This window comes from Rhineura floridana, chromosome 4 (genome assembly GCF_030035675.1).
Source record: "Rhineura floridana isolate rRhiFlo1 chromosome 4, rRhiFlo1.hap2, whole genome shotgun sequence".
Taxonomy (NCBI): domain Eukaryota; kingdom Metazoa; phylum Chordata; class Lepidosauria; order Squamata; family Rhineuridae; genus Rhineura; species Rhineura floridana.
This window is the reverse complement of record NC_084483.1, coordinates 106,651,045-106,665,801: the sequence shown is the minus strand read 5'-3', so window position 1 is coordinate 106,665,801 and position 14,757 is coordinate 106,651,045. Positions and strand designations below refer to the sequence as shown.

At 42.9% G+C, this 14,757-nt stretch overlaps 1 protein-coding gene across 1 annotated transcript; it reads right to left on the bottom strand.

Moving 5' to 3' along the window:
- Window positions 1-2,437: 2,437 nt before the first annotated feature.
- Window positions 2,438-14,610, bottom strand: SLC35D3 (solute carrier family 35 member D3). Its single transcript, XM_061623956.1, has 3 exons — window positions 14,589-14,610; window positions 13,478-14,264; window positions 2,438-8,389 (listed from the first exon to the last, which is right to left on the bottom strand). The coding sequence occupies exons 2-3, from the start codon at window positions 13,911-13,913 to the stop codon at window positions 7,563-7,565; spliced, it is 1,263 nt and encodes a 420-aa protein (XP_061479940.1). The 5' UTR covers window positions 13,914-14,264; window positions 14,589-14,610; the 3' UTR covers window positions 2,438-7,562.
- Window positions 14,611-14,757: the final 147 nt, after the last annotated feature.

Below are 14,757 nucleotides of genomic sequence, written 5' to 3'. Positions count from 1 at the left end.
CCTTTCAACTCTACTATTCTATGATGGCACATAACAGCAAAAGTCTAGCAATACGAACTGTGTGGATGAGTGCCACTCTTATTCACCCCATTTCCTTCTTGATGACATCCTCCCGGAGGGTGGAATGGAAACAAGACATACACATTGATTACAACAATGACAGCTCTGAATTAACAGCTTTCAGATGACCTCCAGCAAATTCATCAGGCATGAACACAGAACTAATTGATGGACAGAGCTGATTGCTTCCTCCTCTCCTGCACTTCCAGAAGCTTGGGTTGAAAAACCAGAAGCAGCAACGTAGAAAACAGAGCTAAATCGACTGGCTGCTATCAAGAATGCAGGGAGGAATATTACAATTAACACTTTTTAATGTGATAGATTCTACACTGTCAAAAATGAAATCTAGATGTTATACCAGCAAACCTGTCATTTTTATTTACTTATTATAGCTTGCTACACACAGAAGCTAGATGGAGATGCAGCCTATTGTATGTAGGGTCCATTCTCTCATAGGGTGCACCCCCATGCAGTGCCCTCCCCCAGCTTCACCTTAAGGTGTTGTTGAGGCTGCCGGTTCCCAACATTCCAGAAGCAGTGTAGATAATAACCCTAGCTGTAAAACCCACACTAGGGTGTGATGGAGGATGCTGTCTCCCTTCTCTCTATTTGAAAGGGCTACTAGCCAGTATAAATTGGTAGTGGGAGACACTGGTGGCAAAACAATGGAGCATGAAGGTGAGGCAGGGCAAGTGGGGCTCTTGTGAGTGCTAGAATGATGACCATAAAGAAGACACACACAAAACCATACAGCAGTATTAGGTATGTTCCTTCGTTTTAAAAGTCAGCTCCTTCGTTTTATTTCTGGTGCATGTTTTTAAAAAATCAGACAGCTGCAATCATCCAACCAAAGCTTTTTCAATGGGCTTTATGTTTAATACTGGTTTGGATTGTGATCTCTGACTGTGCAATACTAGGCATTCATTATCCAAAAGTACTTTGGCTGTCCCATTTTTCTCTCTCTCCCTCCAAAATTATGCTCTTACAATGGCTGCAAGGTACTAAGCCAGATACATGACCAGACAGACATGGACATCTGAATGCCTTTTGTAAAATGTCTTTAAAAAAAACCCCAAAGCAATAGCTAGGCTGGCTTCCTTGCCCAAGTTCTCTTAATGCCCAGCTTTGTGGAGTTACAGCAGGTGCTGCTCAATAGCACATTCAATATGCCATATTGACATAAAAATTAATGTTTATTTTGAAAAACGCCATTATGCACCACAATCACTCATTTGTTATGGCAGCAAAAAGAGAATTTCTCTCTCCAGTTTCCCACATGCCTATTTCTGCTGACACTGAGAATTAAGAGAGACACCCAATCTCCTGTTGTAAATACCAGACCAAATATAGTGTGTGCATCTAATATCCTCCTGTTAAATTGCCCATCCATGTCTTTAGTCTGAAGGATAGCAACCATTATTCACTTCACAGAGGAAAATGTCGACTATTTGATACATATTAAACACTACTAAGCACTGTGGGTCTTCAGGCGCTGCTATTAATAGAAATGAATGTCTCAATGGCCACTGATTGACAGTTCTTTTGCCAAACAGCACTAAGCAAAATCATTCCAAGAAACTACTGCCTACAGTACAAAGCAGTATATTTTCATATGGCTAAGATCAGCCAACTTTGAGGCCAATTTCATGCAAAGAGCACTGAATAATCACATAGCAAATGCACAACAAGAGAGTGACCAAGTAATGGGAAATAAATGAAATTACAAAGCAATTGTCTACTCCCAGCCACCACCTGATTGGCATCCTGCCTTATGTTTACCATATGACGACTAAACAAGTGTGATATTAAGTTGGTCCCAGTAGGGCAACAGTCTCATGCCAAGTCAGTCTGGGTGAATATCCTCTTGATTCCATAGCTTCTGGAATTGTAGTACTTTTCCCTCGTTACCTAATTGCCTCACCATTGATTATGTCAAATACAGATGTGGGGCCCCATCCAGCACCAAGTTGTGCAACTAGTTACACATAACATGTGTATTCCCATCCACAGCAAAAGCCAGTTAACTAGGGCCCAGGTGAACATCACAACGCTGATGGAATTGGACATCGATATTGGCTGGTCATGTAAGTCTGGTTCTGCACACAGATCTCTTTTCCCAGATTCAAGCAGTGATGCATAATGCCCTAAATTTTAGAGCAAGATTGGCCCACAGACCAGAGGATCCCCACCCATGCCCTAAAACATATACTGAAATTTACAAAAGGCACATCTCTCTCTCTCTCTCTCTCTCTGACACACACACACACAGATGCACCAGACAAGTAAAGCTAAAGTTTTAGTCCTCTCACTCCTCTCCTCATCCCAAACAACAATAAAACTTCTTAAGGCTTCTGTAACACAATGCATTTTATTACCATGTCTCATTCCCCAGATTAATTGAAGTGTTCTTTTATACAGTTAAAATGCCTCACCATAAGGCAACAGTTGTATTATTTTTACAACAGTCTCTTTCATTGGAAAAAAAACCCCTAGGCTGTATTTACCAAATCCCCAATTTTTAAAGCCAGGAATTCTTAAACATCTATGTTAAGCTATGAGCAGAGATAGAGCATAACCACCAGTATTTCTCCCTCCCTCTCTCTCTCTCTCTTTTTTTTTACACTATACAAAGGTTTAACAGCACATTCTTAAAATGGCCAATACTGTTGGTATTTTCAGATGTTTCTACTAGCACTTTAAAAGCAGCAAACCAGGACTTTCCCCACAAAGCTTGTGGAAAAGGCACCATTACTTATTAGGTGGAGAGCTAGCATTCCATAGCACATTCTACATCCAGGTAACAAGGAGTTGTATAGTTAAAAATCATGGCATGTTGAACACAGTTAAAAAGCCATCTGGAATTACTACTGCGTAATTTGGCCTACTAATTTACAAAGTAATTTTCTAATTTACTGAACCACACCTGCCTACAGATAATAGTATGGAACTATTTTAACAGTCCAATGTAGATTATTTATTAAATAAATACATATTTAAACTAATGATAAAGCAACAGATATGCTAGAATGCAAACAATATATGGAGCTGAAGTATATCAAGTCAAGTATATCAGCATACACAATATTCTCCTGTGGCTGGACACGGCTAGCTAGGGAAGGTTAGTAGGCAAGCTATCTCTCAGGGAAATTAGTCCACCATTACTGATCTTCTTAGGGAAGGAAAGCTATGATGAGGAACTACAAGGTTTCCCTGGAACAGGATTCAAAAGCCACTTATCTACTCTGACTCCTCTCCAAAGGCTCAGGTGGGTATTTCCTAGCCTTGCTATCTCTTATCCTTTAATTGGGGGTGCTAGGGATTGAAACAGGGACCTTCTGCATGTAAAGCCCGAGATCCGTATGGCATACTGAGCTCTGTGTATGATGCAGAGGAGAATCATTCAGATAATAGACAAATGCTCTCTTGATGTCACCACAGATATAATCTAAACGCCATTTACTTCAGTAAGGTTTTAATGAGCACAAGGCACATTGAAATAAATGGACTGGGCAGGAGCTGCATTCAGCCATGCCTATAGTAAAAATTTCACCTTCAGTGACAAAGCAAGGCTATTGGAGCAACTGACTTGTGCCTATAGTCTCTGTCTTTGGCCCTTTGTTCATTCTCAGTGCACCTCAAGGAAAAGGGGCGCAAATTAATTCCCTTGCTTCAGCACCTTGCTTTTTCGTTCTTCCTTTCCTTGCAATACCCAGATCAGGAAGGGTGGTCTGCAAATGGATTTGGGAATGTGACATAGAGAACAGAGCAGCAGCAGAAGGGTCTTTTGTGTAGAGGTGAGGCCTTATTTATGAAATAAAAACAGTATACATGTGCTTGCCTTGGGTGAAACTTGTAGATGAGTTTTGACATGTTCCTAACTTATATCAGAAGTTTGCATGTGTCAGCTTTGAGTTCACAGAGGGTGGCTACAAAAATTTCAGGATTTGGAAGTACCCTAAGCCATAGTATGACTTAGTGTGTTGTCCAAACCCAGGCTCATGGTTGAGCTCTCTCCTTGCTAACCACATGCTGTAGCCAAGGTTTGTTCTTGCTTCAGCTCATGATTAGTGAAGAAAGTGCTTAACCATAAGCCCAGAGCTGCTTTCAGACATGGGCTTATTGCATTAGTTTAACAGATTAAAATGGTAGTGCTTCTGTCCCGATTTCTAAAATTCCTTTTAGAAGGATTGCGTCAAGGAACAGTAGCTTTTTCAGGTGATATACTGGCATTTCACACAAATGTCTGTTGCAAAGCTGCAATGAACAACATCTTGTTTTTGTCTCTCTCCTGTTACACACATACGCACTGTAGTTCCACACTGTGTAGGAGGTCTAAGATCTCATCCCATCACTATACAACCCCTCTACCTTTAGAATCTGACTGTTGTTGTTATATGGACACAGTGTGTGTGTGTGGAGTGGTGGTGGAAATGCTGCTTCTACCCACACCTAACCTGGAATACCAGTATAATTTTTGTCAGGCAAAAAAACATGCACCTAAACAGTGGGAGCACACTACATGCTGGGATGCCTGTCACGTGAGCGGCTGCAGCTAGTGAAAACTCCCTTAATTTTCCAGATTCCCAAACTTGCAAACGGATTATTTCAGGTATTATTTATAACAAAATTTAGCGCTAAACTTGCACTAGCTTGTACATCATGAGAAACCAGCTTGTACGTCGTGTGAAAGATCAAATATAATGCACAAATTACCAGGTAAGAAATCATCAAAATAACGGAATAAAGTGCAGTGTGAAAGCAGACCAGGTTTAGACGACATGTTAAGCCAAACCATAGCTCAGTGCAGTGCAAGAGTAAAAAGAGCTCTGCTCTGGGACCCTGCACATTTATGTGGTCCCAGTAAGGCTTACTCAGTAAGCTATAGTTTGGGACTCTCACACACCCAGTAAGCCTTAGTTTGGTTTACTGTGTTGTGCAAAAGAGGCTGATGGGTTGAAGCAGTTGAGGATTAAATCCATGAGATTTGAATTGCCCTCAAAACCAATTTTCTTTCCACAGGCAGGATGACACCACTGTGTCTTCCTCTCTCACAAGTCACACTGCACCAAATACCTGACCTCTGGATTCTCAGCAACTCCTTTCCACAAATGTTTCCCCTAACATACTGCCCTAACCCATTTTATAATGCTTCTGATGTAAAACAAAAGACAGTACTTCTTCATACCACACATAATCTGCATTGATTACTGATTTGTTACCAGGCCAGATTCAAGGTGGTACTACTGGTATATAAAGCCCTTAATAGCTTGGGACCAGTTTACTTGTGGGATCACATTACCCCATATGTGCCTACTCGACCACTTCCATCTGTGAAACTGGCACGGTTACAGGTGCCACATAATATTCTGCACTTGTAAGAAATCATTCTTTTAGTGTGGCAGCACCTGTGCTTTGGAACTCCCTGCGTATTGACATCAGGCAGGCACCTGCACTATACTCTTTTAGGTGTCTGCTTAAAACATTTTTTGTTTAGGCGAGCCTATCGAGATACATGGATCTCTTTTTAGTCTACTATTGTTTTAATCATTTTTTAAAAAAATGTTTTTAATTACTTGTTTTTATCTGGTTTTATTTATAATTTTAATGTTTTTTGTAAACTTGCTTAGAGGTTTCTCACAACCAAGCAACATATAAATTTTAATAAATAAATAAGGTATAGCATTCACTATCACAAGGCTTGTTGGTGGCTGCTAGCGTAGGGGGCTTTAAAGGGGGATTAGGCAAATTAATGGAGAATTGTTTTATCAGTGGGTTTTCAGCAACAATACTGTATGCCACTAAATAGCAGCTGCTGGCAGCAACCCTGGAACAGGCTATTTCCTCCAAAACCTTCATGTATATTTCCTGGATGCATCTGATTGGCCACTGTGAGAAGCTTCCCCCAACCTGATGTCCCTATATTTTGGTCTACAACTCGCATCAATCCCTGACCATTGGCCACACAGATATCAGACTCGGATAGATAGGAGTTAAGAACCCAACAGTATCCAGGGGGCACTAGGCTGAGGACAGCTGGCTTAACTTATTATATTCTTACAATAATTGGGCATTTGAAATGTGTTTTAAAATAACACCTGACTTCTGAACTCTACAGTAGACAAAGTATTCTTGAACACACTATGTATGTCTGTTATTATATATGTTAATTAAAAATAAGCTAGTAGAGAAAGCTCAGAGGCCATCTGGTATATAAACAGCTCAGTTCCCTTCCCACACCTATCTTGTCAGCAAAGGCAGAATAGGGCCGCATTTAGACATGGGGTTTACTGCATTCGTTTTACTAATTATAATGATAGTGCTTCTATCCCAATTTCGAATGTTCCTTTCACATTGCAGTACCTCCTACATTATGAAACTGTGGGCTTTTTTACTGATATACTGCCTTGTTGTGCTAAGTTTCATTCACCCAAGTGGGTATGGGGTATGACACAACAATGAATGTCATTGGACATGTTGCTATCCCCAACTCTTTCTGCACCTGTGCACTTCTATTCCCCCATGATTACCCCAGGAAAATGGCAGGAAAGAACTGTATGTAGGTATACTGCCCCACATTTAGTTACTTTAATCCCATGATATTTTGGATTCATGGGGTTCCAAACAGATATTTTCTGGAAGCAGAAAACCCAGAAATGAGCACTAAACTTCCACTAGATTTCCAGAAGTGACTTTTATATTGTGTGAAAGTTCAAATAAAATGCAGAAATGATAATTGATTCCATAAAGGAAGCCACAGACCTGAACTTACAACATCTGAACAGGGTGGTTCATGACAGATGCTGTTGGAGGTCACTGATTCATAGGGTCACCATAAGTCGTAATCGACTTGAAGGCACATAACCACCATCTGAACGCAGCCTAGACAGAGAGAACATGGGATGGTGGAAGATCTTACTAAATGACTTCTGTTCATTCACTACAAGGATTGTCCACATATGGGTGGGACTTGCAGTGCATCTGGAAGACAGTAAGTGGGGCCCATGAGATGGCTCACTTACAGTTTTTGCAATTCCCTTTTGTTTAGCTTTCAAACCACAGAGGATCAAGTGATACTCGCTTTTGAATTACCTTAGGAACAAATCTTTTTAGCTTTTGCTTATGGGTATCATGCTTTTAACTGCTAGGAGCAATTCTGTTAGTACTTCAAGGATTACTTACAGAACACACTATTAATTTTAAAAAATTGGTTTAGGTGAATATAAAAGTAAGCTTTTGTGTGTGTTTGGGTACCTGTTGTGTTGGTCCAGGCCTGATTCTCATCTCACACAAATGCAAATCAGTGGAAAAACCCACTGAAAAATGGAATTTCACTGAATCTAAGCATGAACATGGTGCCTTTGTTCCATCAGAATGAGGTAAAATCTCCCTAACAAACAATTAAGAGTTGTCTGTGAACATATGAAAGCATCTGTCCTTCTGTACTCTCACCACAAATAATAAAATGTATGTATCTTGATAGATTATTTGTAAGAAATTATTCTTCAAGGACTTGGTAGCTCCTCATTCTCTACTAGGTAATCTTTCTTCGTATAATTAGCCCCCCTAACCAACCTCCATACTCCAAGGTAGGCATCCTTTAATGAGCTGTTGGTAACTCCTTCAGAGATGTCACCATCAGTGATAGTGGGTGCATTTGCTTGTCCCATAATGCTGTCCTTCTGCTCTATGCTTTGCTTATTGCTTCCATTTCCTGCCTCTTCCACTGGCATTTCCCCGTGTTCTGTCTCCTTGGATATCTCCTCCATTATAAAACGTGGCTGGCCTTCATTGCATTGTTTCTTCTCCTCCTCCCTAATTTCCTTCTCCAAGTCTTCATAATTGCTTTGTTTTCTCGTTTCAATATATTTAGCCACACAATAAATGACGGAGCCAACTGTATTTACCACCACGCCTGCTATGAACAGTTTTGTGGGCTCGACATCACTGAAAGCCACCATACCGACCGTGATGGTTGCAATGCTCTTCACTACCCCAACAAAACTGGTGGTTACAGCTGAGTTGATGTAGGTGCAGTGAAGGGTGGTAAAATTCATGGCACAGCCAATCATGACACATGCAATAAAGATACATGTCATGGCAGGATCTTTCCATTCTGGGAAGGACCAGACATTGATGGCATCCATGCTGGCAAAGGAGAGGATTATGAGAAAAGGTGTGGCTGAAACAGCAATGGCATACTGGGCTGTCAGGGGCCCATAGTCACTATCTGCACTCGTCTTTTGAATGAGTACCAAATATGCTGCATGCACCAACACGGCCAGCACTCCAGTCACATACCCAATGGGATCACCAGTCAGGTCACCTGCACCTGCAGATGTTGAAAGCAAGAAAAAGAAAAGTGCATTTACAGAGATGTTGCATATTATTTTATGTTTTTCTAGTAGCCAAATTCATGAAAGACAGTTTTATCAAGCACTATTGGCCATTATACTCGGGGCAAACAACAAAGAATAGACATTTGCACTTTGCCTAGTTTGTGAGCTTCTAGGTGCATACGGCTAGCTCCTGCTGGAGAGAATGATGGAGTAGCCAGATTATGGATTGGTCCAGCAGGACAGTTCTCATACTCCTACATTTGTGTGTGAGTGTTCTACTTCATTTGGACATGTGTTGAAATTTAACATAGAGAGTGTGTTCAAAAAAGATGGGTCTAGCCTTAGCCTGGGAGTAGCCAACTTGGTGCTCTCTAGATGTTGTTGGACTCCCATCTATCCTAGTAAATGTTGCCAATCGTCAGGGATTATGGAGGGCATCATATTGGCTAACCCTGCCTTAAACATATTTTGACTCCTCCAAATATGGCTTTGGTGGATGTACTGCTCTGTACTATCCCCTGGTCTGAACACTGCATGTGAACTTCTTAAAGTTAGCTCTTGACTTTAAGTAGAATGTATTCCCTCTATATTGGACATATATAGAATATAGGACCCAATTAAGTGGAAGCTTGGTAAACTTAATATTGTTGACCAATCAACAATCAACTCAGTATCAGTTTCTATTTGCGATTGCATTATAAAATTATTTCCTGTTAGGTTGTGATGTCCTGTAAGAGCAAACAGTATTTCAGTATTTTTCAGCCATCAAGTGCCTGAGTGAACAAGAATATTTTTAAATTCCTCCTGAATTTTAATGAAAGAGACACACGTGCCTCATCAGGGATGGTATTCCACAAATGGGGGACTGTCACCAAGAAGGCCCTGTCATGGATCAGCACCAACAGGCAACACCCAGCACCAACAGATCCTCCCCTGTTGTGGCCCCCGAATTGTGGAACAGCTTACCAGAGGAGATACACCTGGCGCCTACGGTACTTTCTTTCAGGCGCCAGGTTAAGACCTGGCTATGCTCCCAGGCATTTTAATGTTTTAATGTTTAATGTTAACGTTTCATGTTTCATGTTTCATGTTCTAGTTTTAAAATCTTGCTGCTATTTGTTATTGATTTTATTGTAATATTGTATTTTAACCTTGTACACCGCCCAGAGAGCTATTAGCTACGGGCGGTTTATAAATTAAATGAAATAAATAATAAATAAATAAATAACATAGCTGGATATCAGTGATACTGATGAAATAACAGTCATGATTAAGGACAAACCAGAATGGGCAATTATACATCTCTCAGAACTAGACTGGGATTCTATATCTTCCTAAGCTAACAATGGATTGGATCAGTGAATTCATCACAGCTACTTTTAATTATGCATTAGATGGCTATAGACACAGAACCACATTTATACTTATTTAAGTATATGAAGCTACAGTTTTTGTGGATATATGCACTCAGCTACAGTCTGTCATGTTGTTCTATAGACAATTATCATGACCTTTTCCAAACATTTATACAATTATATTGCTATTTTCCCCTTGATCATCACATGAAATTTTACAAGGTGATTTCTACTGGCCATTGGCTGGCCTTATAGGAGTAATCACTCCAAGCCACTATTCTGCTGCTCTGAGAATCACGATCTGGCAGAGGAGAGGTTGCCTCCTTACAAGCAGGTTACAAAACCTGAACAGCGCTTACATTTCAATGCTATACAGAAAACGCTTTCTTGTGTTTCTGTGTGGACACTTATTCCATCGCATATTTCAGTTGCCAGTTCAGTGGACTTCATGGGTAAATTAAAAAAGAAGATGGGTTCTGTATAACTGCAAAGCCTTAAGCTTACAGGAAAAGCAGATTCATAAACAAACAGGAACATAGGAAGCTGTCTTCTACTGAGTCACACAATTGGTCCATCTACATCAATATTTTCTACCCTGACTGGCAGCAGCTCTCCAGGATTCTGAGTGAATGCTCCGGTTTCTATCTGGAGATGCAAGGGATTGAACAGCCCTTCCCCAACAATGATTCCCCCCCCAAAAAAAATACCCACTTCATTGTTACTAGAATGATCCGAAACAAAGAACCCCAAGGGAAGTGAATGGTATTATTTTTACAAGATAGGATGTAGGAACTCTGCCTATGGCAACATTTCAGAGAGATGAATCCTGTTCTGCAGGATCATCCCTCTTCTCCTATACTTGCAAATGTGAGTGCCAGAACAATTGCAGCGGTAGCAAGGAGCAAGGTTTTGAATCCAGGTTCATTTGTCTTGAATGAAAATGCAACATTTCACAAAGGGTCAATAATATTAATATTTGGTCCACATTTACATTACTTTTTAGCAAGTAACTTCCCATGAATACATGCAGAAGTATGCTTGTCTCCTTCATGTTGCATCCATTCCTCTAATGCTTTGAATAGCAAGAGCTTGAATCAACTCAGTTGGATATGTGATATTGCAGAGCCAATACCTGTTTACATGCACTTTAGGGGAAACAAAAGATTGACAATGTGGAGTTTGACAATAGCTTACTTTGAGGCACCCTGACAGAGCAGACATTGCCTTTTTGCCTGTGTGAAGGGTTTTTGTTTTATCATGGTCAAGACAGTTTTGCAGAATTCAACTAGCACTACTGCCCAAGATACGTGCACATATTAAAAGCTTATAGGGGATACCTGTTGGATAGGGCCTGGGCTGATGAATACACTTCACTTCACCCTTTCCAATTCACAGAGTATTTTAAAGTTGTTATTAAATATTATAAACAGAAGCTAATGAGTGCATAGCATACCCACAACTGCATAATTGCAGATTTGTTTAACAGTTCAGACTTTTCCTTAGACCATAAATCATCCATGCCAGAAAATGTTTGTCATCTTCTCCAGTGAGCTTTACCACTCCATTGATTTGTATGGGATTTCAGTAAATGAGCAAATGAGTGTGATTAAGAAAAGAGAGTGAACAAGCTTTTTCCCCATGGCAAGATTCCTTTCTCCCCACCTCTCTCCATTCTGTCTGTACAATTATCAAGCTTCCTGTGCTGGATCAGGGCAGGTGTCAAACTGCAATAAGGAAGGAAGTTGTTCCTTTTGCTCTATAGAAATGAGCATTTGAACACAGTCTGGGTCATCCAAATGATACAAATGGATCATCCAAGATGTAGCCCAGCTTCCCATTTTAGTTAGCTGTTTGTGGTGGAATACTTAGAGTAGTGGTGCTGTCACAGGGGAAGAGAGATCCAGAGCCCAACCCAGCAGAATGAGCAAGAGGATCCTCAAATGCAGCTGGGCTGGCTTAAGCAGACTGTGAAGTCAAGTCCACATGTCCACCTAAAGAGGGCTGCCCCCTCAAGATCACTCAGACCAAAGTCTAACACCTTGTGTGGAAATGAAGCACAACTGGAACAATCTATCTCCAAATAATGCCATCTCGTGAACAACACTAGTTCTGAACATACATACATATATAGATAAACTCTGACAATCTAGTTATTCCTAAACAGAATTTCCCCCTGTCTATTGTGGTACTGTTAATAGACTTTAATTATATATTATAGAGACAATGACACTGCGTGTTGGGTCCATAATGTGGATTTCCTCAAGAACTGTTCTCATCTGTAAGCACAGCTGATAAGTGACAGACAAGCCAGGCAGCTGCAAATAAAATGAGGCTGGAAGAAGAAGAGGGATTAGGAATAATCAGCTGGGCCACTTCAGACATGGCATTTTTCCTGCATGAATGTAATCCCCAGAAAGGAAATATCAGATCCATGAAAACACAGGAATGTATATTCTACTGCAATGGCAGACGTTTAAAAGCTGCAGATGTACTCAAGTGTATTCTCCTTCTACACAGAGGTTATCTACAGTATCTGTACAGACAGGTGTCTTTCAAGAGCCTTTACTGACCTCCTGAGAAAAAAAGGAATATGAACAAACTTAGAACACGCACACAAGCAATGGATCAATCCAAACATAGAGGATGGGTGTGGTGAGATAAAAATAAAGTGTGGCCATGTTGTGGTTAGAACAAGGGCAGCTTCAGACAATGTGAATGTTTGCATTTATACACACAGTGCACATACTAAGCTAACATGTGAGGACAACACATAGATGTGTAGACTGGTACAAAACTAGACATGTTCCTTTCTGCCAGGGAGCTGGGGTTCCCTGCCACATGTATCCAACTTTTAAAACACATTTGTGTCTCATAAGCAGCCCTGAGGCAAGCAGTACTCGTGAGGCCAGAGTGCAGAATATAGGGATGAGACAAGATCATCATGCCACCTGGGTGGACAGTGGGGAAAGAAGTGATGGTGAAAGAGTGGTACTCTGAACTTTGGTGAGGTCATACTCACATTCATAATGTCGACTGAAGAAGGTGAGAGGCTGAGAACAAGATACTGTTGAAATTAGGGGGGGCTGGAGAAGGATGAGGCTGGGATGGGATGAGATTCTGCTGGAACTGGGAGAGACATGAAGGAGTGGAAGAAAGCATTTGCAAGAATGAGAAGAAGAGGCAAAGAGCTATACATGAGGACTGGATTCTAATTTTTGTATGCCCACATATTTTCATGGGTTTAGGATGAAAAGATAGGGACATAAAAAGATACATTTATGGGGTGGGAAAGTTGCCATGTTGAGGGTTGGGATGGAAACCTGCAGGTGAACTCGGGCTCTAGAGGTGATCAGTTCCATAAAAGCTAAGCAAGGAGTTTAAGGGTTGCAGGAGTCCGCGGGAAACCAAGCCTAGGGTCTGGCAGAGCTGAGAGAAAAGGGGGGCATGTTGGGTGACGGGGCTGATGAGCTGGGAAGTGATGGGGTGAGAAACGGACAGGATAGGAGGTGATGGCGGTGTGCTAGGCATGCCAAGGAACCGGAGATGATGGGCAGCGCAGCGGGTGGAGGATGAAGGGGGGCAATATAGGGGAAATGGGGAGATGGGAGGGAACAAATAGAAGGACAGGGTGGAACCCGGAGGATCCTCGTGCAGTGAACCGCGCGGGCTGAGAAGAACTCGTGGTGAGGCATCTCTCTCTCCCGCACACGCTCATTGCTCACTCACCTGCCAGAGCTGCCCCGCAGGTCGTGATGAGGACGGCCACCAAGACCCCGATGGAAGGGATGCCGTTCTTGAGCACCAGGACGCCGATGAGGAGGGTGACGAGGGGCAAGCAGCGCTTGAAGACCACGTACATGGGCAGGCTGAGGCCGCGCAGGGACCAGAGGGTGAGGCTGGACTGGAGCGTGGAGAGCACCGTGACCCCTGCGAAGAGGCGCGCCAGACTGAAGCCGAAGGGCGGCAGGTCCAGGACGCCCCGGCGCCGCAACACCTCCAGGCTGAGCGCCGCCGTGGAGCTCGTCAGGCACTGCAGCAGCGTCAGGAAGGCGAAGTGGTAGCGGCTGATGAGAAACTTCAGCAGGATGTTGAGCGAGCCCGAGAACACCCCGTGCGCCACCGCCACCGAGATGCCCAACGCGCGGCCCCGGCACAGCTGCATGGTGCTCCCCGCCTCCCCCCACGCCCGTCCTCCTGGGGCGGCTGCCGCGACTGCTGCTGAGGAGTCTGCCGTGACCCCCTCCACTCGCCGCCTACCTGGCCGGGCGCCTGGAGGGTGCAGGAGGGCTCCGCGCCGAAGCAGCCGCGAGGCTGAGGCAAGGCAACTTTGCTGGGAGCCGAGAGCGTGCCGTGGACTGAACGGGGACCGGGATCAATAGAGGTGGGCGGGCGGGAGGACCGGATCCGCTGGGAAATGCCTCTGCGGGCTCGGGAACCTGCCGCCTACAAGACCGCCCAGCAGCTCCTCTTGCTGACGCAGAGGGGGGCTGGCTGCCCGTGCGCTTCCCATTACCTTAATTAAATGGGAACAATTGGAGAGCATTGGCCTGGCTTCCTTCTTGACCCGCGGAGATGGTGCTGAGCGTGAATCATGGATTCGCTTTGTTCCGGGAAGAAAAAGGGAGTGGGAGGGGTGAATCAAAAGATCGAGGGATAAGTGCAACCCCCCAACCTTCCAACTACTCCCCCGCCCCACCATTAAAAAAAATAAGTTTGTCTTTCTCCTTCGAAGCCAAAACAAACCAGCCACTCGGTTGCAAGCCTCGTTGGATATAAAGCCACACACACAACTTGGGGCAATTTATAGGTTAGGCTTTCCCTGACCGAATTCACTTACGCTAATGGAATAGCCATCCATCCTTATTAAATGAATACGCGCAGGGTCCTTTATAAGGCAATACAAATATCGATCCACTCTTGCGTCTGCTCGGTCTTCTGCAATCGGCAGAAACAGGTGTCTCGAAAGCAACAGCAAAGAGTTAACCCTTCAGGGGGAAGTAGCTTAA